The 25,618-nt window shown below is 40.9% G+C and overlaps 3 protein-coding genes across 4 annotated transcripts in view; all 3 read left to right on the top strand.

Annotated features, from left to right (window-relative positions):
* Window positions 1-375: 375 nt before the first annotated feature.
* Window positions 376-6,146, top strand: nek2 (NIMA-related kinase 2). Of its 2 annotated transcripts, none has more exons than XM_042503665.2 (9): window positions 376-715; window positions 1,891-2,108; window positions 2,198-2,438; window positions 2,583-2,665; window positions 2,759-2,885; window positions 2,989-3,223; window positions 4,773-4,827; window positions 4,926-4,996; window positions 5,286-6,146. In XM_042503665.2, exons 1-9 carry the CDS (start codon window positions 620-622, stop codon window positions 5,489-5,491), a joined length of 1,332 nt encoding a protein of 443 aa, XP_042359599.1. In that variant the 5' UTR covers window positions 376-619; the 3' UTR covers window positions 5,492-6,146. The 2 variants fall into 2 exon arrangements, with proteins under 2 accessions (XP_042359599.1, XP_087945778.1); XM_088089652.1 differs by lacking the exon at window positions 376-715 and adding an exon at window positions 1,665-1,785.
* A 2,337-nt stretch (window positions 6,147-8,483) lies between these two features.
* On the top strand, window positions 8,484-15,248 carry slc30a1a (solute carrier family 30 member 1a). The gene is made up of 2 exons (XM_042503737.2): window positions 8,484-9,445; window positions 12,595-15,248. The coding sequence occupies exons 1-2, from the start codon at window positions 8,872-8,874 to the stop codon at window positions 13,494-13,496; spliced, it is 1,476 nt and encodes a 491-aa protein (XP_042359671.1). The 5' UTR covers window positions 8,484-8,871; the 3' UTR covers window positions 13,497-15,248.
* A 1,185-nt stretch (window positions 15,249-16,433) lies between these two features.
* The window catches only part of rd3 (retinal degeneration 3, GUCY2D regulator), a 34,949-nt gene continuing 25,764 nt past the window's right edge, over window positions 16,434-25,618 (top strand). The window contains exon 1 of the mRNA XM_088089694.1: window positions 16,434-16,775. The gene's annotated coding sequence lies outside the window, so the exon portion shown is untranslated. The remainder of the gene's footprint in view (window positions 16,776-25,618) is intronic.

Genomic DNA, 25,618 nt, shown 5'->3' with positions numbered 1-25,618 from the left:
GTCTAAATAAAAAGTATAAATACTGCCACAGATTACCCTCCAATAAGATTTATAAATCTGTTGAAGATAAATGGAAAATTTCCTCCGAAATCTCTCTTGTTTTAATCAAACAATCTTTAATTTATCCTTTTAATTTTCCTAAATAATTATATTATCCTAACCATGTTTTTCGGAACATGGCTATGACCTGACTGTGAGTTTTTGGCGCCACCCTGTGGAGAGCTGAGCGCGTGTCATCTCCCCGCCCTACTCTCGCGGGTTTCAGGCGCCTAGCAACCTCACAATTTGTATCTCCACACTGACCAATCAGAAACCAGCCTGCGCAGAGAGCAGACCAATCACGGTCGAGTATTTGGGCACCAATTTAAACCGACAGAGAACGCTTCCTGTTTTGTGTACTGCAACACACACGAGTGAGCGAGAAGCAAAAAGACAAACATTTAGTCAATTTTGGGAACTTTATCGGGAACAAAGGCGTCCTCAGGACAAGAGTAAAGCTAGAGACTAATGTGAAAGTCGCTGGTTTAACTTTGTGTTAAATTGTAGTCGAGTACAGCCGAACGTTAGCTTAACGTAAAGTCAGGTAGTTTTTAACGTTAGCTACGGTTGCAAAGGTAAGATGCCGTCCCGTGTTGAGGATTACGAGGTGTTGTTAACTATAGGCTCCGGTTCCTATGGAAGATGCCAGAAAATAAGACGAAAATCTGATGGCAAAGTGAGTAAAGTTCACACCATTTTTGTACAAAACCACTGGCCACCTGTGGTGACGCAGGTAACGTTTACCTGCCCGGAGCCTTTGTTGTGGCCACGTGACCGTTTGTTATTGTTGCTTGATAAAACGTTAACGTATTATAACGTTATATTTAACTGGGGACCGAAATGTTGTTGTTTTGTTAACCCTTTGAAACTTAATAAAATGAGGGTGACCCATAACATAAGAAGAAATAGCCCATGAAATACCAAGAAATTTGTAAAACGTTACAAGAAAAACACCAAGGAAAAGAAAGAAAGTGAAACGCCATTTTTTGTTTGTTTGTGTTTTTCTTTTATTTTCCTTTAACACAATTTCAAATACACTATTAAGATTATTATAAATATAGCTTTCCTCTATTTTTTTGATCATATCTAATAATCCCCCTACAGCTGATTTTCAGATCATGTCCTTGTCACCTTTTTTTTTTCAGTTTTCGGGACATTTCTTGCCAAGTTGCTTGTTATGTTTTTTCCTGTGTTTTTGAAAGAAATCAAGCCATTTTTTTTAGGATTCAGAGGTTTAGATACCAGTGAAAGGCATCTGAATGCAGCACAAAAATACTGATTTCATGAATTATATCAGTGATCATGTGATATGTTCAGGGACTTTAAACTGAAAATATTAAACCCATGTTCATGTTTTCACCACAAACCTGAAACAGAAACTGTCCAGCAACTTCCATCCAGAAACCGAAAGAAGAATGCTAAAGTTGTTTTGACACTTTTTTTCGCACCGATATTTTAGAGCAAAAGGTGCTTATTAACAAAAGGACATCATAAACACGTCATGTACATTTGCCTGTTTTCCTAAACAAAGAATCATATGAACTAAAGTCTTATAAGATGTAAGCACAGGTGCAGTTAATTAAGTCGGTTGATTAAAAGCATTATAGCAGCTTCTCTCCATTCAGGTGTTTGAAATAGTAACATATTGTCTTAATTTCTTGCAAAAAAAAATTGAAACAGGGCAACAAAAGAAGAGATGACCCCAAAATTAGTCATTAAAATGACTTGGAAATGAGTGCTTAAAAAGTATACTAATTTTGTAACTAAGTGTAAAAAATGAAAACATAAAAAATGATCACATCAAAATGTATTTTTGAGTTGTATCCTGGTTAAATCACTTATGTTTTGTAGATCCTGGTGTGGAAAGAGCTGGACTATGGCACCATGGCAGAGAGTGAAAAGCAGATGCTGGTGTCAGAGGTGAACCTCCTGAGGGAGCTCAAGCACCCGAACATAGTGAGGTACTACGACCGCATCATAGACCGCACTAATGCCACGCTCTACATTGTCATGGAGTACTGCGAGGGTGGGGACCTGTCCAGCCTCATCACCCGATGCATCAAAGAAAGGTGGGCTGCGTATTCTTGTGCATTGTGTGCCTCCACTCTACATCTGCGCCTCCTGACGGTAACTGCAAGTGTGTGTTTTGCCGTAACAGGCGTTATTTGGAGGAGCTGTTCGTCCTGCGAGTCATGGCACAGCTCATGTTAGCCCTGAAGGAGTGTCACAGACGCAGTGACGGCAGGGCCACGGTTCTTCATCGAGACCTGAAACCAGCCAACATTTTCCTCGACAGCAGACAGAACGTGAAGCTCGGAGACTTTGGCCTCGCGAGGATCCTCAACCACGACACCAGTTTTGCAAAGACATTTGTCGGGACACCTTATTACATGTCTCCAGTGAGTTGTTTAATCCTGCTGTGTCAGAGGTTTTTCTTTTCAGACTACCTTTTTTGGGAATATATGGAATATTTAACGTGTTCTCTCCCCCTCCTGAAAGTATCAGCCACATTTGCCACTATCTGTCAACACTTTTTCTTTCAGGAACAGATGGACCGAATGTCATACAATGAGAAATCAGATATTTGGTCACTGGGGTGTTTGCTGTATGAACTCTGTGCATTATCGTAAGTTTTCTAACTCATTTGTTCGAGCTGACAAACCCGGCAGGTGGTCCGTGATTGTGAATCTGACATTTTCCCCGGATTTCTCCTGTTTAGCCCTCCGTTTACTGCTTACAACCAAAAAGAGCTGGCAGAGAAGATCAGAGAGGGGAAGTTCAGAAGAATCCCGTACCGATACTCTGAGGAACTGAACACCTTACTCTGCAAAATGCTCAACCTGAAGGTTAGAAATAAATTATTTTCTCCTAATTCACGTGTGCTAGAAGCTTGTATGTTTGTGGTGTCATGTATGTGAGGTTCAGTAATCTGTCTTCGTCTGGTCTCAGGACTATCTGAGACCCTCTGTGGAGTCCATTCTCCAGAGCAGCCTGTTGGTTGACGCCGTTGCTGAGGAGCAGAGGAGGGCACAGGTGCGACCCCGAAGGAAGTCAGCGGAATCTGACTGTCCTGTTCACAAGCCGTCTGAACCGACACCCGCCTCTGCCGCAGAGCTCCGGCTCAGAGAGCAGGCGCTGCGGGACAGGGAAAAGGCACTGAAGGAACGTGAGGAGAGGCTGGAGCGTAAGACTTTTAAATCTACTCTCTTTTGTGACACATCTGTGTGACAGTTTGACCCCAAGCAGCAACATTTGGGGCTGACAAATGGATTTTTTTTTTCCCTTGTCAAAGGTTTTTTGGGGGAGTTTTTCCTTATCTGCTGTGAGGGTCTAAGGACAGAGATGTCATATGCTGTAAAGCCCTCTGAGGCAAATTGTGATTTGTGATATCAGGCCACTCGAGGCTGGCTCCATAAACAAGTCAATCTTCCTAGACCCTTTATTAAAATGCTCAACTTTACAAAAGAGAGAGCTAATTCTCCCCTTTATGAAAACTGTATGGTGGTGAATTTCTATATGACACCCCTGTTTACATTTTATTAGCGCTTACGGGCATGGTCGCTTTCTGTCTGCGAGGCGTCACAACCGGCTATAGGCCCTCTGCGCTGCCTGTTAAAGGTGGGAATGTATTGCCGTTATTTCGCCTCGCAGGTCTCTATAAAAGGTAGGATGGCGGTATGGAGTAGCAGAGTTCTCTCGCCTTTAAGCCAGCGGTGAAGGTAGAACCAATGCAGAATCAACATCTGTGTAAAAGGAAAAGCAGGCAGGATGGGACGGGTGTGATGTGTGTGACAGCGTGTTATGTGAGCGACCCACTGCTGGGAGGTTTAAAAAGCAGTTAGCAGCTTACTCAAACAAGAACCACAGCCAAAACAAATCCACAAATTAGGAAGATAATGAGGTTTGGGGGCTTCTTACCCTCCCAGCTCAGGACAAGATTAGCCACCATATAACAGGGATGGTAAATGATTGTTATTGCCATGTACGCCCTTGTTTTTGTTCAGACAGCACAACCGTGTGCTTATGCTACGTGTCACACTGGAGGCAGACGCTGTCGTGTTACGCGTCACGCCTCTGTTGCTTCCAGAGTGCCGACATGATGTCTAAAATCACATACTGCGGTGGCAATATGGCGGGATTGTTTTGTACTGTAGCGTAATGAAGGCTCTTTATTTTGGCGCTCTCACGGGATATTTGTGTAAAAAGGGCTTATGAGTCAGATCCACCCTTTGCTCCTCCACAGTCCCACCCTCTTGTCCAAATATGGTCACTTGTGGTCCCAAAAAAACAAGAATGCATCAGCCATAATGCCATACTCAGGACTTCAAAACGGGAGACCTCAGCACATCGCTGAGGCTAAGTCCAGTATTTCCATAGAGTATATTTAAGACCCCTTCTGAGCTGCAGGTGTGCTTTCCACAACCTCGTAAAATGTTTTGTGTAAAACAGTGTGTGTATCACTCCTGTGGTGTAAAAAGTTTTGCGTTGATGCATCTTCCTAAAGTGACTAAGAGATGTGTAAGTGAACTTGTTTGTATCTGACACATTTTAAAACTGTCGCCTCGCCTAGAAATACATTTTCTGCAGGTAAACTCGTGTACATGAAACAGGTGTTTGTGTTGCTTTTGACAGAAGTTTTGCAGCCAAATATTTCCCTGGTTTCAATTTCAAAAGGCAAGTAATTGCTACAGATTCCAAAAATAATGGTGTCTTGTTTTGTCATTTCATTGCAGAAAGGGAGCAGGAGCTTTGTGTCCGTGAACGACTGTCAAATGAGAAGCTCGCAAGGTAAAGGTTTCTGTAAGAAGGGTAGAATAAAACAGTCAGTACTTTGTTTTTTCTCCTGTTTTGCTCATTCTGTGCAAACTCTTAATCTGCCGATACAGAGCAGAGAGTTTACTGAAGAACTACAACCGTCAGCAGCGGGACCTGGCTCTGCTCTACGGCAAAGACATAGGTATGGGAATTGGACGAAGACCTTTGGACTTACTGAACCGAGACAAGATCTGATCAATGTTTTTGAGTTCATGCTTCTGTTTAGAATGTGGATATCTTAAAATCAAGTTTATTTATTACTTTTTAAACCCTGTGAATAATGTTTTACACACCAATAAAGATTTTTTACACACCTGACAATCTGAAATCTAGCTGTCATGTTGGATTGCAAAGGCTGTTTGTTATCAGGGCTACCTGACATTATAACGTGGACGTCTGTTAATCAGTGACTCCTTGCTGTTTGGTCCTAGACGGAGAGAACCTCTCACCTGGCAGGAAGAAGGTCCACTTTGCTGGTGAGAGCAAAGAGAACCAGCGGCCTGCCGGTCGTCAGAGTGCGATGTCACAGGAGCTGATTTTGAGGAGGCTGCATGCGGCCAATCTGCGCGCTCAAACGCTGAATGAGGTGGAGAAGACCTGTCAGTTCAAGAGCAGGCAGATACTCGGCATCCGCTGATCAAACAGATGTTTTCCCTGTGACTGATATGTGAAAGCCTCCAAAATGCTAGGAGTCAATATAACTGGTTTAGTTTTATTTATATGATAATTCAGTAGCTGTGAAAGTAGTGAAGCCAAATGATTCAATCCTGTGTATTGTTGTTTATGTGTGTGTTATTGGAAGCTCTCTGGTTTCAATTTTATTTAGTTTGACAGTTGGGTGTGTGTATGTTTTTATTTTATAGGCAGCTATTGTGTTTGTGAATGTACTGTATATTACAAATCTCTCTCTCTCTCTCTCTCTCTCTCTCTCTCTCTCTTATATAAACACAAACTGCTTAGAAATAGACAAAAGGGCATTTTGTTTAATGACTTGTATTCACAACAAAATCCAAAACTTTGTGGTTGAGACAACAGTGATAAAGTAAATACAAAGAACAACTGATTGTTTGAAGAATGCATAATGACTGATTTTACATAACCGTTACATCATTCATCCTTAGGCCTTTTTCTGAGCTCTGTATGCACAGTAAAATACATGTATAATCTACACTGAACATACATTTAAGGGCAACACTTGTTTGTGCTCTCATTTTCCATAGGATAAAGTTAAAGATCTAGAGTTGTTTGTCCTGAGTTAAAAAATTTCAATCACTACATATATTTTCGTCAAATGTGGTAGCATTTTTGTGTTACTGAACACTTCTCCCTTTCCAAGCGAATTTCACCACCTGACAGGTTTGACATATAAAGATGCTGCTTAAACAGCGTCATTACTACACAGTAAAAGTCCACTCTAAAATGTGCAGTTTGATCACACAACACAGATGTCAAAAGTTTTGAGGGAGTGTGTTACTGGCATGTCGACTGCAGGAATGGCCACCAGACCTGCTGCTAGTGAACTGAATGTTCATTTCACTACCATAAGCTGCCACCAACCAACCAAAATTTAAAATAATATTATATCTTTAACCTGTGAAAAACAGGAGCAAAAATAAAAACTTTTGTGTTTGAATAAGTGCATATGTACTATGTTTACATGCATAGAAAAATGAAATGTATTTGCTATACATACAGTTAGTTGAATCAGTTACTTAAAACTAATTAGTTTATAATTTCCACTGCAATTATACTTCAAATGTCCTCGAGTGTTTAATCAAGTTTAATAACTCCCACAAGGGGTCATCGGTTTCCCATGAAAAGTCGGCCACTGATTTGAGAGAGTTGTGCTGGTGATTACAGGGAGCCCAGCAACGAGCCCTCACACCTGAAAGTAGTTTGTTCTTGATTAATAGCACAGAGAGATTAGAGAGTATAATTAGGAGGGTTGTTTGTATAATAAGTTTTTCTTACTATTATTGGCCCTCGGGTAATAGTTGATCAAATGAAAGGACAAAACAGTTAGCTTTCCAATGATGAAAAATATGTCTAATTATTATAATACCTAAGAAATAACTAAGTTTGGTTTAATTTCATTCAGAACAATGTGATGATTTTGTCCATATGAACGGTAAAGGCAGAGGGACTTGCCTATCGTGAACATTAAAACATAATACCCTTACAAAAAGGGTCAGAGCAGACTATACCTGCTGAGGAGACTCAGGTCCTCAGGAGTGCAGGGAGCACTCCTGAGGACCTTCTTTGACTCTGTAGTGGCATCAGCCATTTACTATGGAGTGGTCTGCTGGAGCAGCAGCATCACGACTGCTGAGAGGAAGAGACTTGACAAACTTATCAAGAAGGCCAGCTCTGTCCTGGGGTGCCCCTTAGACTCAGTGCAGGTGGTGGGAGAAAGGAGGATGATGGCTAAGCTGTCATCCATGCTGGAGAACGACTCCCACCCCATGCATGACACCCTGACTGCACTGGAAAGCTCCTTCAGTGACAGACTGCTTCACCCCAAGTGTGTGAAGAAGCGTTACCGCAGGTCCTTCCTCCCTGCTGCAGTCAGACTGTACAACCAGCACTGCTCCCAGTAGACCACACACAACAATAACTGACTGCACTTGTACAGCTTAATACCACAAGTGCAATTTCACTTTCACTCATGCAACTGTAAACATTCTTTATTTAACTGTTGAGTTTCTCGGCGTTGTAAATACTGTATATATTGTTTGTTTATGTCGTCCTCTGTGCTTTATTTCCTTCATCTTTATCCTGCACATTCCTTGTTTTTGTACTTATTTATTAATATAGTTTATTTTGCACAGTTATCTTTCTATTTTGCTATCCCTTTGCTGCTGCAATGTTGGAAATTTCCCCACTGTGGGACTAATAAAGGATTATCTTATCTTATCTTATAATAATGTCAGCAATTAAATTATGATACAGGGGTATTTCAGGCTGACCGAAGATGAAAACCACAGGAAATATGATACTAACAAGGCAATATAACAACAAAAAGCTAAACAGACCTACCAATCCTTAGTGAATCAAAACTGGGATAGTTAATATAAAGTTAAAAATAAAGATGCAAAATAGGGTGAAACGTAGAAAAAACATCAGAAATAAAGAAAATCTATAAAACGACCAAATAAAAAAGGAAATAAAATAAATTAAACATATAGAAAAAATAGTTGAGATACTGAGACATTTGGTTTTCTAATTGTTACAGTTATATAAATTATATATATATATATATGCACAATATCTGACTTAAAAATATGTAATAATAATAAACTAACCACAGTATTAATGTATACAAATAAATAGCTATACTATATGTGTATCCATTTTATTTTGTTTTATTTTTGTCGGTATGGTTTGTACCTGCTTGTGGATTGATCACTGGATGCATTGGTTTTAAAAAACTGTTATTAGAAAGCGGAAAAAAACAACCCAACAACAAAAAAAAGATAAAGATATTCATCGCGAGACTACAGTTGCGGGTGGCGTGCATAGCAACCACTGTTGTCTGGTTTGCTCACTCCGCCTACTTGCCTGAAGTTGCAAAATTCGACCAATCAGATTCAATCATGTTTCCTCTCCACCAATGGGAGCCGTTCAGGGCGTGTCCTCACTGTGCCGTGTTCCGTGTGGAAAGTTTACCGGCTCGGGTGCAAAGTTTCAGCCGTCTGCAAACCGGAGCTCGTCGGCAAACGCATCTAGAATATACTGGTATCCATCACGGTGCTTTTAAAAGGCAGCTAGAAAACGTTTATCGGATTAAATTCACCTGTGGTTGTCTTCATATCTCGCCGAGTGATGCAGCCGTCGCTGGATAACAGCGGTGTGTGAAGACGCTGTTAGCATCGACCGTATTGTCTCAGGGAGCTCGCTAGCTTGAGTCGTTAGCTCGCGGCTGTGATAAACCGGAGAGGTAGCTAGCTGAGTGAGCTCGTGAGAAGACACGGTGTTATTAAACGTTAACTCTAAACTCGGACCAGAAAAGAAAGGAAAATGGCTTGTGAGCCTAATCGCGCGCGGCTGCTATGCATGCTCTCATTGACTTTTGGGTTTTTCATTGTGGAGGTGGTGGTCAGCCGGATCACCTCGTCTCTGTCTATGCTGTCGGACTCCTTTCATATGCTGTCGGACGTCATTGCGCTGGTAGTGGCTTTAGTCGCGGTGCGTTTCGCCGAGAAAACTCACGCTACCAACAAAAACACCTTCGGGTGGATCCGGGCGGAAGTGATGGGGGCTCTGGTCAACGCCGTCTTCCTCACGGCGCTGTGCTTCACCATCGTCCTGGAGGCTATCGAGCGATTCACCGAGCCCCATGAGATCGAAAGTCCGTTAGTGGTCGCCGGGGTCGGTGCCGCGGGGCTCCTGATCAACCTGCTCGGGCTCTGCTTGTTCCACGGGCACGCCGGCGGAGGCCACGGACACTCCCACGGAGGTCACTCTCATGGGAATAAGGGAAAGAGGGGTAAAACCGGCAAGTCCCAGAAGGCTGGGAACGGGTCTTCAGGAGAGGAGACCAACAACTTGGTGGGAAACCACAACAGCCCCGGTGATTCAAGACCGAGAAATGGTGAGCATGGTAGTATTTTCACTGTGCTCATTATGATTTTGACGTATTGAGTTAAACACATTGGTGGAAATGTAACTGAGTACATATACTGTAGTACTGTCCTGAAGTAAAAAATTGAGGTACTTGTACTTTACTTGAGCATTTTCTTATCTCGTCACTTACTATATTTTTAGTCCACTACATTTCACAGGGAAATATGGTTAGTTTTTACTTTACGACATTCATCTGAACGCTTCAGTTACTTTAAAGATTGAGATTTTATTGCATTAAAAAGCATAAGAGTTTCTAAAATGATGATTTGTAATAAATTAACAGTTTGTACAATTACAGAGGGGGATATGGTACTTTTTACTTCACTACATCCATCTGAATACTTCCAATTATTTTACAGATTAAGATTTTCATTATCATTATAAAGTATGATTATTTGTTAGAAATTATCACTTCATACAAGTATACCTGCTATGAACAGTTAATTAATCAATCAGGCAGTTGACAGAAAATTCATTGCTAACTGTTTTGATAAGCATGTTCATTTTGAGTTTGTGTATTAGTATATTTACTAAAGTAAAGCATCTGAATACTTATTCCACCACTGGTTAAAAACCTGCCTGGTGTGCCTTCCTTTTGTTAAAGGGGACCTTCACTAATTTTCAGAATTAGTATGTGTTATCCCTGTGGTTTAAGACATGCCAAAAAATATCAGTTGAAAGGAACAACTCCCTCCAAAATCCAAAAGCTTGAGTGCTAAAACTCAAATTTGTGATGTCACGTATAAAGTCTGGAGTTACTCCGTAGACAATAAATGGTGAAAGATGTTTACATGACACTAAGGCATGTAACACTAAGTACTCAGAAGAATGTTGTGAGTATATGTGTAGATTTTCTGTTTCACAACTGACAAAACTACAATAGAATAAAACTCACTTGGGTATAAAAGAGAAAACAAACAACTTGATGACATCACAAGTTCAAGGCTTACTTTTTTGGTTTCAGACAAAGATTAATTACCTGTCCTGCACCATGGAAATAACATTGGAATTCTTAATTTAAGTGATGTTCCCCTTTAAACTGTGTACTTTATATTAAGTTAACAGTGCACGTCAGCATTAAGTGCCCAAACTGAGTCCAGCCCCATTGTGTCCCACATTGAAGCTGACAGCATGTGCCAGACTTTGTCTCCATTGTGAGCAGTCCAGATTGCATAACAGTACATGTGTATATCTTCAGTGTACCCGGAGGACACCCAGTCCGAATGACTAATCCTTCTTGTTTCTCCTGTGACAGTGGCATTTAGACAAATGTGTTGGTAATGGGATATGTATGGTGGGTTATTCTATCCTTGGAAATGTGGCCACCTTCAGTGACATAAACGGGTAAAAGATCAGGTTTCACACTTTGTAATGCTGACTACTATGAGATCACTTACAAATAAAGCTATCTGGAAACATCCCACAGACGCAGCCAAGACAAATCCACTTTTTGACAAGTTCAAACTCGTGAAAGTGTCTCATCTATCAAAATTTCTGAAGCTCTTGTGCATTACGCTCACTGCTGACAATATCTCAGAAATTCTTTAAGTGGATTCACACAGTAACAATAACCTGAATCTACATGAACAGACACGGCTCATTTTGTCTGTCAGCTGTGGTTAGATAAGAGTTTGTGTGCTTGTTGACATAAATCAACAGACCACCCCCCAAAAGCTTTTTTGGCCGTGCTGCTGGTTATTCTGTACAAATGCCTATGCTCCTCTTCCCTCACTGAAGGGTTAAACCCATACAGAAGACCATTTCTCCCCCCATGCTGTCAGGCCCCGCCAGTTTCAATAAGTGGAGGCTATCCCCCCTCTCCTCTGTGCACTGATGGCTGTTACTGGGTCATACATCAGTGTAACCATGGAGTCGACAGCCCCAGCAACACCATTAGCTGTTGATGAATGACCCGGAGGCGTCCTGGGATGGAAGAGAGCAGCCATTGCTCAGGTGCCATTCCCTCGGAGCTGTGCACGTTACAGTGCCGCCTGCAATTACTAATTGAATTTGCCTGATGTGAATTACTGCAGTGTTTTTGTAGTGTTGAGGATCCTACATGCCGGGAGTTTTCTTCCATATAATCCAGCATGGCTGTCGGTGTCTCTTGTTTGTAGCCCCGACCAGTTTTACCTGAGACTTTGTCACTCATTGTCTTCCACCGTGAAAGCTAGAGCATTGTTGGCAAGAAAACAAAATCACTAATATTACAATTTAATAGTTAATTGTGCTTAGACACCCTTCTCTTGACTTTGAATGAGGCAGCTCCAACATGTGTCACCTGATAACGCAGGCTGAGTTCTGGCTTCTTTGTTTCATGTTTCAAACTGGACTTGTGCCTTGATCCCAAATGATGTAACAGAGCAATAAAGCAACTGGCCGCCACTGAGAGTATGCAAGTCAATGCACCACTGCTGTGTAATTTATTAATAACTTTAAAATAGTGTTTTACCCGAATAACACAGCAGTTTCACAGAAATCAATTCTTATCACTGCTCTAAAACAGTAGCCTACATTGCAGTAATGTTGTAGTCAAGACTTGACTAGACTAACCGAGACCAAGACTTGACCGAGACCAGACTCTCTGAAAGTGGTCTTGCGACCAAGTTCGATCTCGAGTACTACAGCACTACTGTGCAGCCACACGCAACTACTGTTTTAGAGTAGCAAAGACGAATTAATTTGCAGTAAATAGTGAAATGTCCCACAAGTAAGTTTTGTATCAAGGTGGGGGGCACTAATGATGCTAATTTCAACACAAGCAATCTTGTAAAGCATTAAAAGACACAACTTGTATATATTTTTACATGTTGTGCAACAATTTTGTTTTAAACCTTTTTAATGTAATGGTATTGGATAGGTACTCAGTATCGGCTGACGTGCAAGTTCAGGTATCCAAAAGGGCTGGCCCCTCTGTACAAAATTAACAAATTGCCTACTGCTTACTCTTGTTTTTCCTGTTAAATCAATATTTGCATTTTTGTCAGTTTCAGTACTGTCTTTATGTCTATTTTGAATGCATGTTTGAATGTAGTATCTCAATGTAAAAGTCCAGCTGATTATGAAAGCTCTCATCATGTTCTGGTAAACTAAACTCACCTTTGTTCTCATCCTCAGAAATCAGTTGTAAAGACAGCGCAGAGGTGCAGATGAATGGAAACACCCCCTATGAGGAGATGGACCATGACCACGACTCGTCAGCGCAGCTTAACATGCGTGGGGTCTTCCTGCACGTGTTGGGCGACGCTCTTGGTTCTGTCATTGTGGTGGTGAATGCGGTAATATTTACCTTTGTGTGGCAGCCTTGCATAAAGGGTGAAGTATGTGTGAACCCATGTATCAACAGCCACACCACGGACCACCAGCATGTCAATCACACGCTGGTCGACCTGCTGGAAGGTCCCACGATGTCGGCCGTGAAGTTTGCCGGCCCCTGCTGGGTTCTCTACCTGGATCCCACACTGTGCATCATCATGGTGGGCATCCTGCTGTACACCACCTACCCGCTGCTCAAAGAGTCGGCTCTCATCCTGCTGCAGACCGTGCCCAAGCAGATCAACATGCACCGGCTCAATGAACGGCTGTTAAGTCTGGACGGCGTCCTGGCCATCCACGAGCTGCACATCTGGCAGCTAGCCGGCAGTCGCATCATTGCCACGGCGCACATAAAATGCCACGACCCCACATCTTACATGGAGGTGGCCAAGCGCATTAAGGACTTCTTCCACGACGAGGGCATCCACGCCACCACCATCCAGCCCGAGTTTGTCACATTCAGCTCGGAGTCTCGGGACTCCCTCTGTGAGCTGTCCTGTCGGACTCAGTGCGCTCCCAAGCTGTGCTGCGGCTCCGCGGACAAACAGAACTCTGATAAGAAGTCCGGCAATGACTGCAAGGCTGCTACAGCCGCTTCAGCCCTGGAGGTGATCAGTGAGACCTCAGAGCAGGCTGCAAACGTTCAGGTACGCGCACGACCAGAGGCGATTACTGTCACAAGGGAGGTGGAGTCGTCTCTGTGAGATGGAGGGGATGGAGAGAAACAAAGGAGAAGCTGGAAACTCACCACATGAGGCTAAAATCATCATTGTTGTGGATGCTGTTTTGACCTGTGGCTCTGTCTGGCTGAAAAATCCTCCCCAAAAACCTCTCTGTGTTCATGCATTTGAGCCATTTCTTCTCATCTTTCCTCCCTTCTGTTAACCTCTCCCCCTCCCTCCTGGCCTCTCCTCTGCCCCCCGTCCCCTCTCTTGTTGTCTGTTGCCCTGGCAGTGTGGTGGCGATGCATGTTGGGGTTCACTGACCTTATCTGCTCCAGGACTGGAGCGAGGCCTGCATGTGTGTCCCTCATTAGCACCGTGTCGTGATGCGTCATCTCGTCCCATGGTGTTTCTGTGCCAAAGCTTCTCACTGCAGGACTGAGGGGATCTGAGTGACGTCCTCTCCTCAAAGAGGACACACACACACAACACATGCAAATCGGAGCGCACATCACTAGGTTATGTTGTTAAGCCTTTGGACCTGTTGGCAAAGAGTCTACCTTTTTGAATTTCTTTTTTTTTTTTTTTTCGTAGGCTTTGAGCAGATCTATTTTCTTACCCTCTGGCCCCAAATGGAAGAGTATTGTATTGCATAATAATTTAAGTATTTAAGTTATTAGAAATGATCTATTTCTCTCTGTAGATGCTATTTGTAATATTTAGTTTGGATGATAGAAAACATTTTTGCAATTTTTCTGTCTTGAATTTTTTGACATACTATCTATGCTGTAGTCAGTTTTTTCAAATGTGACGTTTTATAACGATTTTTTTTCTCAAGATGTTTCTCTGGCCTTGACTCAGTTTTACTCGCAGTCATTAGTTGGATACAGAAGCCGTATCAACACCTCTCTCACCTTGCCTTTTAAATACAAGAACCTGCTGTGCGTATAGCACCAAGTATAGCAGACACAGTGTAACTGAACCTCTTGCATTGGCACAGTCACCTAATTAAAAGCTCATTCATAAATATGATGCCTTGCAAGCCAGAGGGTTGGGTCTGACGTGAAGAACTGAGCACTGTAAACCATTAATGAAAAACAACTCTCTGTATGAATCTATACTGGAAAGCTTTCTGATGATGGCTGTTGATTCTCATTTGAAATCCTCGTGAATGTGTTGGGCACCACGTCACTGTTCATGCCGAGGGAGTTTCTTTTTACAATTCCAGGACGTTCTACTATGTTTGCATGACCAAGCTGAGACCTGGTGTTTGACTTTCAGGAGCTCCACTAAGAGCTCCGGTTGCTGCTTACCAGCACCTGCTGGTATCCCCAACATTACTCACAACTGCGTAGAGAATGACTCATCCTATAGCTTCTCTGTCCTCTGCTTTGGGCAGCTGAGCAGGCTGTGTTTGCTGAATTGAAGTCCATACGGTGGCCTTTTAAATTGATACATTTTCCCTCATCACCACCGATGTCATGTAAAGGTGACCCATCGATATGTTTTCTGATTTCCACTCCTGAGTAAATGTGTATGCAATATAGAAATATGTGCTGGGAAATGTATTTTGATGCGTTCCTTCATTTGTAATGTTCGGTCACTTTTATTCCGTGTCTTTTAAGACTTGAGCTCTATGTGCAAATTGAAAACAAAAGTGTTTTTTTAATTTTAGATATGACATGTCAACTGATGTGTTTTTGATATACTATATATCTATGGTACCTGTCCAGTGTGTCATTGTGAAATAATAAAAAAAAGAAATGGCTGCTTGGTACAGTTGATTAGCCCAAATTTGTCCTTTGCCTTATTCTTACTTTCACTACACTTTTTTGTAAAAAAAAAAAAAAAAATTAAGTAAGAGAAGCCAGAAAGAGAAACAAACAACCACAAAATAACATAATACAAGTACAAACAATTTAACCACGTTTTTATGCCTCCACAGGGGCAGACGATGTGTTTTCGAGTTGTTCGTCCGTCTGTACGTCCCATTCTCACAAACACAATATCTCAAGAACGCCTTTTGTGTGGGACAGCCCAAAATAGCGGAGTGTGTACCGGGCTGTAGGAACGCCTTGAGATCATTTCCAGGAATTTGGCACAAACGTCCATTTGTGCTGAAGTATGCACTATTAGAATTTGGTGGTCAAATGTCAAAGTCATTGCGACCTCACAAAACATGGTTTTGGCCACAACTCAAGAATTCATACGCAAGTGATGACAGAGTTTCACACAAATGTCTGGAAGGGTAAAATAATGACTTTTTGTTGTTGTGTGTGTGTGTGTTGCTTGACTGATATAGGAAATTACTTCCATTTTGTTTTCTACTGCCCGTTTCACAGGGAACTGTGGAAATTTTTGTTTTTTAACATAAAAAAAGATATTGATTTAGTATAAAGGTTAAGGTGGTTTTTACGTATGAAACATTCATATTAGCTCATTATTTGGAGAAAGCATGGGAGATGAGAAAACAAGCTCTTTATCAAGATAAACTAGATTTGTAAGATTTATTTTTCATTTTACAGGTAATTTTTTGCAAGACTATTGGTCATATATAATGTTGTAAACTTATTTTATGTACCTACTTTTTCTTCTCGCCGATATGTGTAAAACCAGAAGATTACACATGCTTTGTTTTGTGATGGTGTCTTGTAATCCCATGTGGGATCAGCCAGGAATGGCATGACACAGAAAAAAAATGAACTAATTTATATCCAAAAGGTTAAAGGTCAACTTCAGTGTGACATCATAACATTTGCTAAAACACTTTACACCTGGGGTGGGGAACATCCGGCCTCCGGGCCGTGTACGGCCCACGAGACCGTTTGATCCCGCCCGCCACGCAATTTTAAAAATAAATATATTTAAAAAATGTGACAGCAATTACTCCTCTGAGATGACACTGGCGGCTATGCATGTCCGAGTCAGGTTCAGCGTCAGTGAACACAACACGTGAGGTTACGTAAGGTTACGTGCCATCGCGCGGTAACATTGCAGATTGATTGACAATGATATCCGTCATGGCGAGTGCCAAGAAAAGGAAGGTGGATGCAGGATGCCGCGTTTTCCAGGAGAAATTGACAAAAAATGTTAATTATTTGTCGAAGCAAAAGGCAAGACACTTTAACTAGTTTGTGGCGCCGGCAGTGATGAAAAAGACCAAACTCGAGCGTCATTACAGCTGGAAACAAAGTGGACGAGTTTACAGGACAAATACTTTTGGATAAAATGAACGGTCTTCGTCGGAGTTTGGGTGTCCAAAAATCAGCTTTCTCAAGACCACAGACTGACAGAGACAGTGTCAGGAGGACAAGTTTTGTGGTGAGTGAATTAATAGCTAAAAAGCTGAAACCTCGTGCAATGGAGTTTAATTTACCTGTAATAACCGCTAAACCGTGATAACTGTGGTTTTTCATAAATATATATGTGTTCATAAATTTAGTGTGGTTCTCGGAGGACTTCATAAAAATTGAAATGGCTTGATAGGAAAAAGGTTCCCCACCTCTGACTTAAACGTATAAAGTAGTGGAAAATGTAAAGTACAAGGACACCAAAACCTGACTTACTTTAAGTACTTAGGTAAATATTTTAATTTGCACCACTGCAAACATGTCAGAGTTAAAAAAACAGTGTAGCATTGAGGTTGTGAAAAAGTATCGTAACATAGTAACATAGTTAACACATTCAATTTCGTTTGAAATAATGTGAAAAAATAGTTGCAATAACATGATTTTATGAGGAATCAACTGTGCTCATAATTATGGTATTAAGTATGTTAAACTTTAAAATTCCTTTTAAATTATGTGGAAAAATGCGTTGAACCATTTACATTTTTGCTATTAATCCACTTAAAAACGTGTGTTTGTTATTATGGTTACGCTTTTAAAATCTTCTTTTAAAAGATGTGGAAAGCGTTTTTTTTTAAAATAAGGAACCAACTTAAAAATGTATTTTCATAAATAATGTAGTTAAATACATAATTACCATAATTATGAACACAAGTTCTTAAGCTGCCAACCCATACGAGTTAATTTGTTCCAGCTAAGTTTTCCACATTATCTAAAGAAATTCGAAAGTAAATTTATGAACACATGTTTTAAGACTCATAATCATAAAGTTGTTCCAACAATTATTTCTTTTTCACATATTATTTTAAAGAAATTTTAAAGTGTTGCGGTAAGTAGTTGTCATAACAGAAATATGTTGAATGTTTAAATAAGGCAGTGAAACTGAGGGACCAAAGCCCATGGTTTAATATGAGTTTTAAGCCATATTTCTTTTCTTTTCTTCTTTTCTATGTACTAAAACCTCTACAGAGTCGGCCTCCCAGGCAGCAGTGGGAGTTAAAATGTAACGGTAATTGAAAACCACCAAGTTACACACATGTTGATCTGTAGGCCAACAGGATGTGTGGCTCATGTCTTCTGTCCCGCTACAAAACCCTCAGCTTATCTAAACGGTAATAACGGTTAGAGGTAAACCTGAAGTGTGAGTGAGTTGTGGAGTGTCAAGCTGCCATTACGTAAGCCCATAATTACAGCGTTTCATGACTCTTCTCTGCGGTGTGAAGATGCAGATACTGCGGCTGAATATGTGGCTGAGGTTCAGTCTGGTGTGGCTGCTGACTGTGTGGCTGACGGTGCGGCTGACGGCGGCCTGACGAGACTTATGTAAGAGGCCCGGGGGCATTCCAAAGGCAACAAGCACGGGGCTCTACCCAGCATTCCTCAGTGCTGCCGGGACACTGTCTCCTCACTCTGTCCCTTTTTCATGTGGACAGAGAGAGGTTCATGTGTGGGGCAGCTCTCTTTTTGTGCTCTTTGTTTAAGTCAGGTGTTCTTTGCACCTTTGCTGCAGCCCATTGTATGCAGACAGTGAAGTGGGTCTGTATGCTTCCACTGCTGACCGCTGTTTGTGCTGCTGGTGTGTTATTGAACCGGTCTACTGGAAATAAAGTTTATATACAACACATTTGCAACAGTGGATACATTAACAAGGAAGTAAAATGGCATGAGGCTGTTTGTTTTCTTTTAAAGTCGTAATTTTATGAGGAAGAAAAGTTATTTTACAAGATTAGAGTCGTATTTTAACGAGAAAGGGGTTATTATATTACGGAAATAAAGACATTGCCAGCAAACTATAAAACAGGTGAGAGCACAGGTCAACAGGTTACCTGTTGACTGTGTGTGGCACAACACCAGGGGACAGTGGTTGCCAAGGAGACTGCCTGTGCTCTTGCCTCTTTTATAGTTTGCTGGCATTATGTTTATTTCTGTAATATAATAGCCCCTTTCTCGTAAAATAGCAGCTTTTTTCCTGTAAAATTTAGGACTTTATTCCAGTAATATTGTGACTTCATTTGCACAAAATTTTGAGTTTTTTTCTCATAAAATATGACTTTATCCTCGGAACACTATGACTTTTTTCCTCAAAGTATTACAACTTTATTCTCGAAGCCTCAAAAAAAAGTAGTTGCCTAGTAACCAGCTGAGATCCCAGTAAGTTACTGGTCCTGGCCAAGAAATAGTCTGGCACAACGACTGCCAAACAGTAAATTGTTATGTTTACACATTGGTTTTTGTACAGAATAAACAAGCAAGATTTAACATTAGTTCATCAGTAAGCTTTAGATGAAGAAGATTTTAGGCATTTTTGAATTTCAGTCAACTTTTTAATATTTATAAGAACCCACAGTTTTGTTGTGTCTGCACCACAACAACTACGAATGATTGTAGAACGCCACTTTGATTGAGGGGCTTTATAAGCTCCTGTTGCAGAGTAGGTACGCTTTCATCACATGAGTGACATAAGTGTAAATTGACTGGTCAAACACAGCTAAAGCAGCACCAGCAACTGCCATTTAACATCAGACAACAAAAACGACAGCCTATTACAAAAAAAAAGTAAGAAAACAGGGACATGTGTACCGACAGTGTATTCCAGCCTTTACTGAGCATATATGTGATAGTGGAAATAAAACTTTGACTCCTCAAAATTGCAAAATTAACATTGTGATATTAATTGCCAGCCAGTTTAAAGTACGTCAATTCAGTTCCTGTTAGTGATGCTAATGCAAAAATAAAAAAGCCCTTAAATCTGTTTAGCTTTCGGGGGAGCTCACCAGTAGGCGGTTCCTCTAAGGGAGTCCGGCAGAACTGTTCGGGCTGATGTTACCTGCTAAGTTAACTCTCTCATGACTGTAGCTCTATATTAAACATACAGACATGAGACCGATGTCTATCCTCTCATTCAAATCTTTGCTAGAAAGCCAGAAATTTTATTTCCAAAAACATTAAACTATTCTTTCAATGACTCATAACTGCCAGGATAAACTTACTGAACTTAACAAAAAGAAAAGTGTCATGTCAGATTTATTCTGACAGTTGGCCGAACCACCGCCCCCCCATGACAGCAAAAGACCACCAACTGGTAACTAACAATGCTGGATGTTTTAGGCCCCATACCAAGCTGAGATACTGGTCTAAACCTACTGTGTGTGTGTGCGTGTTTGTGCGTGTGTGTGTGTGTGTGTGTGTGTGTGTGTGTGTGGTCACACCGGGCCATCTGTCTCCCTGGCTTTGTCCCTGGGATTTTCAAACAGGGTGAGCAGGACACGAGGCTTCGGGGGTGGGGGTGGGGGAGGCGGGGTTGGACACTGGACTTGAGGGTCAGAGGTCACTCTGCCACTAAATGGATTCACCTTTGCTAACACAGCGTTTGTTCACACAATACCCTGAAGAGAGGCGTCCTGATGATACGTGAAGCTGAGCCCCAGTATGTGCCCCTCACATGTTACCAGTTTAATGGAGAGTTCATCTTTCTGGAAAATAGCCATCAGGTGATCTTTGAGAAACCAAGAGGGTTACACTGTAAGACATCACGTTAGACTCGGTGAGGATTGGAAGTTCTGCTAGACAGATTTTGTTAGTTGTGGACAAAGTTGGGCTTTCTGTTTTCAGTCTTTATGCTAAGCTAGGCTAATAAGCTGCTGCTGTAGCTTCATACTTACATTCGTGGTGTCAATTTTCTCTTTTAACTCTCGGAAAAAAAGAAATAAGCGTATTTCCCAGAACATCTATATGTTGCTTTAAAGATATATCCTCTAAAAATGTTCGCTTTAGGAAACTTATGACCATTATTAAATTCATCTCTATGTGATGTCACCGTTTGCTGTGGAAAGTTTTTTATATGAGTTTTCCTTTCATAACAAGCTAAAATATTTCTGTGCTTGTCCAGTTTGGGTCTTTTTTTAAAAAAAAAAACAAAAAAAAAACTTAAGTAAAAAATGTCAGTTTATGGGTTGGAACTTCTTCCACTTTTTAGTCAAGCCAAGTCAGATAAATAAACCATTTAAAAATCCACTGGCTTGATTATTGAAAAAAAGAAATCAAGGCTGTTTTTGTTTGCAGATACAAGCAAGGCAGCTTTATTTGTATAGCACAGTTCAGTGCTTTATAAAGCAATAAAATATAAAACAGACAGAAACTTGTAGTTAAATAGTAAAGAGAAAAGATATTTTAAAAAAGTAAAATTGATTACAGAATTATTTACAATTAAAAAAAATAAAAAGTACAATACATGTTTTCCACAATGTTGTGATGTTTTGTCTCTACATTATTTTCAATTTTGGGAATGATATACAGTACAGTGCATACATTAAATTTACATGTAGAAATTAAATGCTAAAATAAAATGACTGAAAATAAATACAGTGCACTACACTGGGTATGAAACAGGGGGGGATTTCAGACACAGTTCTTCTTCTGTCCTGTTAAAAAGGGAATGAAACTGACAGTGAAAGTGAGTGTTGTAGCTGCAATCAGTGACCTCTGAGCTTTGTTAAACAGAGAAAGAGTCCACTGTGTCATTTAGTCCCATTTATAGACGACAGACTGGGCTTTCACTGCCGCTGAGGTCCATTCACTCTCAGTACAACCAGTTCTGGAGCAGAAACCTTTAACAAAACATTATTCTCTTCATTGCCCCGTGTACTTTTGGTTTTTATTGAACTGAGGGTAAATTTACTCTTAATTTAAACATTTGAAACAGCCACAACACCACAACCAAATGTTGATAGCACTGGTTGAAATGTATTTTGGTTTGTATACTGAACAAAAATTTAAACACACTACTTTTGTTTTTGCTCCCAGTTTTAACAGGTTAAACTAAAGACTTTTTCATGCACTTAATCGACATATATGTCTAATTTTAGTCACCTGACAGGTGCCGCATATCAAGAAGCTGATTGAACAGCATCATTACAGGTGTGCCGTTTCGATGGACAGAATAAAAGGCCACTCTACAACGTGATGTTTTATCACACAACACATCCAGCCTCGTCACTTGCAAGATCGTCTGAGACCTGCATGACTTAGAGTTTCTGCACAAATTGTCAGAAAGTCTCAGGGAAACATATCTGCATGATCAGTGTTCTCGCCAGGGTCAGACCTGACAGCAGTTTGTAATGGTGACGTACTTTTCAAGACAAAAATTGAATCTAGGAATTGTCAGAGATTCAAAATCTTTTTCAAGGGAGTCCTGGAAGACAGCAGCATGATGTATTTCACATAAAATAACAAAAACTAAGGACACAGCAACAACAAAAAAAAAAAAAACATTTGCCAGAGAAGATATTATCATTGTTTAACATATTTGTGTGTCAAATGTGTGATTATCATGTCGCTTGTACATGTTAAATCACAAAATGAAAAATAAGGTTCTATAAAAACACAAAACAAACAAAAACGACTTCAAACAATCAGCCACTTCACAGCAAAGAACTAAAATTGGCAGCGTTGAGTAGCCAGACAAGTGCATTCAATACTTGCATCATTAGAGATATGTTATGGTGGCGAAATGAAGATGGGTCAACGGCTCTGACATTCCTGCAGTCAGCGTGCCGATGGCACACTTCCTCAAAACTTGGGGCATCTGTGGCGTTGTGTTGTGTTTAGTGTGACCATCCCAAGGTGCACCTGTGTAGTAATGATGCTGTTTAAGCAGCATCTTCATATGATACCTGTCAGGTGGAGGGATTATCTTAGAAAAAGTCACTTTTGCTCACTAACTGTGGATTTTAACAAATTTGTCACAAAAAAATGTAAAGAATCCAGAAAAACCAAAGTGTTCAGGGTATTATTATATATTACTGTCATATTCATATGTGAGCTTTGAGGTCTGACCAAATGCTGGCTGGTTCATTTGAGTTTTTTTCTTTAAATGAAACAGAAATGCTGAACTGAAACACTGACATGTGGGCCTGAAAAAGCAGTATGTTGACCTTTTAACCATTTAATATTTAAAACGCTTTATTGTGCAGCCTGGTTTTGTGTGCGTCAGTCAGTGTGTGGGCTGTAAAGACGAACTGATGACTCAGATGATTTTAATGGATTTAAATGAGGATGAAGCTCGTAGCTTGTTTCACTTCCTTTGTGCTGCACTTTCCCAACAGCACATTTATTTCCTTTACTCCATGCAGGGCTTGGTATTACTCCATAGTAAGTGTCACACTGTTTGTACCCTTTTATACATTGTTTTTCACTTTTTCATTATGGTTTTAGCAATGAAACGAGCAGTGTGGCTCTATTGATCGTTCACTGAAATATCTCAACTAATAAAGGTCCAGTGTGTAGGAGTTAGGGGGATATATTGACAGTCCTAGTATATAATATTTATAACTGCATGGTTTATAATCACCCGCAGATAACAATCATGTTTAGTTTAAAATGAAATAAACTGCTTGTACAGTGCCTTGCGAAAGTATTCGGCCCCCTTGAACCTTGCAACCTTTCGCCACATTTCAGGCTTCAAACATAAAGATATCAAATTTAAATTTTTTGTCAAGAAACAACAACAAGTGGGACACAATCGTGAAGTGGAATGAAATTTATTGAGTAATTTAAACTTTTTTAACAAATAAAAAACTGAAAAGTGGGGCGTGCAATATTATTTGGCCCCCTTGCGTTAATACTTTGTAGCGCCACCTTTTGCTCCAATTACAGCTGCAAGTCGCTTGGGGTATGTTTCTATCAGTTTTGCACATCGAGAGACTGAAATTCTTGCCCATTCTTCCTTGCAAAACAGCTCGAGCTCAGTGAGGTTGGATGGAGAGCGTTTGTGAACAGCAGTCTTCAGCTCTTTCCACAGATTCTCGATTGGATTCAGGTCTGGACTTTGACTTGGCCATTCTAACACCTGGATACGTTTATTTGTGAACCATTCCATTGTAGATTTGGCTTTATGTTTTGGATCATTGTCCTGTTGGAAGATAAATCTCCGTCCCAGTCTCAGGTCTTGTGCAGACTCCAACAGGTTTTCTTCCAGAATGGTCCTGTATTTGGCTCCATCCATCTTCCCGTCAATTTTAACCATCTTCCCTGTCCCTGCTGAAGAAAAGCAGGCCCAAACCATGATGCTGCCACCACCATGTTTGACAGTGGGGATGGTGTGTTCAGGGTGATGAGCTGTATTGCTTTTACGCCAAACATATCGTTTTGCATTGTGGCCAAAAAGTTCGATTTTGGTTTCATCTGACCAGAGCACCTTCTTCCACATGTTTGGTGTGTCTCCCAGGTGGCTTGTGGCAAACTTTAAACGAGACTTTTATGGATATCTTTGAGAAATGGCTTTCTTCTTGCCACTCTTCCATAAAGGCCAGATTTGTGCAGTGTACGACTGATTGTTGTCCTATGGACAGACTCTCCTACCTCAGCTGTAGATCTCTGCAGTTCATCCAGAGTGATCATGGGCCTCTTGGCTGCATCTCTGATCAGTTTTCTCCTTGTTTGAGATGAAAGTTTGGAGGGACGGCCGGGTCTTGGTAGATTTGCAGTGGTCTGATACTCCTTCCATTTCAATATGATTGCTTGCACAGTGCTCCTTGAGATGTTTAAAGCTTGGGAAATCTTTTTGTATCCAAATCCGGCTTTAAACTCCTCCACAACAGTATCTCGGACCTGCCTGGTGTGTTCCTTGGTCTTCATGATGCTCTCTGCGCTTTAAACAGAACCCTGAGACTATCACAGAGCAGGTGCATTTATACGGAGACTTGATTACACACAGGTGGATTCTATTTATCATCATCAGTCATTTAGGACAACATTGGATCATTCAGAGATCCTCACTGAACTTCTGGAGTGAGTTTGCTGCATTGAAAGTAAAGGGGCCGAATAATATTGCACGCCCCACTTTTCAGTTTTTTATTTGTTAAAAAAGTTTAAATTATCCAATAAATTTCGTTCCACTTCACGATTGTGTCCCACTTGTTGTTGATTCTTGACAAAAAATTAAAATTTTATTTCTTTATGTTTGAAGCCTGAAATGTGGTGAAAGGTTGAAAGGTTCAAGGGGGCCGAATACTTTCGCAAGGCACTGTATATACGTAGAAAGTGCATCCTCCTCAAAGACTTCAATAATAACTAGACAGCGCACCAAAGATGGCAACTATTCATTCCAGTGATCGCCTGGCACATATGCTGAAAAAGTTTTATAGCTTCCGGGTTTACTTGCGCGGTATGTGGCCCACTGACTCTGCACAGTCCTCCTGTTGGCCCTGCCAGCGAGTTGAGGCTGAGCTCAGTGACTTTGCACTGTGCTGACGTCACAGATTTTTAGATCACTTTTCTCGGCTCCAGGAAGGTTTTACAAATCTAAAATCACCATGGTTAAAAAATTCACAATAGAAAAATTCGTTATTGTTTGCAGTTCAAGGTGTCCTGCCAACAGTTTTTTAGACGTCTCTTTTACGATGGTGGACTATGGGGAAAAGGGAATTTTTTTCACTGCAATACCACACGTGGCCACTGAGAAAAATGAAACGCAAAGCCCAGAGGCTTTCTAGTCAGCTTGATCCTTTTCTATGTAGTCTGCCACATTATTTCTACAGCAGCCCATAATGGACAAACCAACCATTGGCTCTAGAAAGGGCAATATGTGTTTCCACTGTAGTTCTCTACATGCTTTGCGTGCTGATTTCAAGTTTATTTGTCATCCCTTTGTTTCCTGTTTTATTTTGGTAACCATTGTCTCTTCTCATTTCTGATCCCACGTACTTTCAGGTTCCCCTCCTTTGTGATCACTCGCCCCACCATAACTTTTTTCGCCTGTGTCTCGTTGTCTCTCCTGTCTCAGAGTATTAAAGTCCTTGTCTCTGCTTTCCTTTGTTG

The sequence above is a fragment of the Plectropomus leopardus genome, chromosome 16 (genome assembly GCF_026936395.1).
Source record: "Plectropomus leopardus strain MGB_pleo_1.0 chromosome 16, ASM2693639v1, whole genome shotgun sequence".
Classification (NCBI taxonomy): domain Eukaryota; kingdom Metazoa; phylum Chordata; class Actinopteri; order Perciformes; family Serranidae; genus Plectropomus; species Plectropomus leopardus.
Note: the sequence above shows the minus strand (reverse complement) of the source record. Positions and strands in the feature narration are given on the sequence as shown.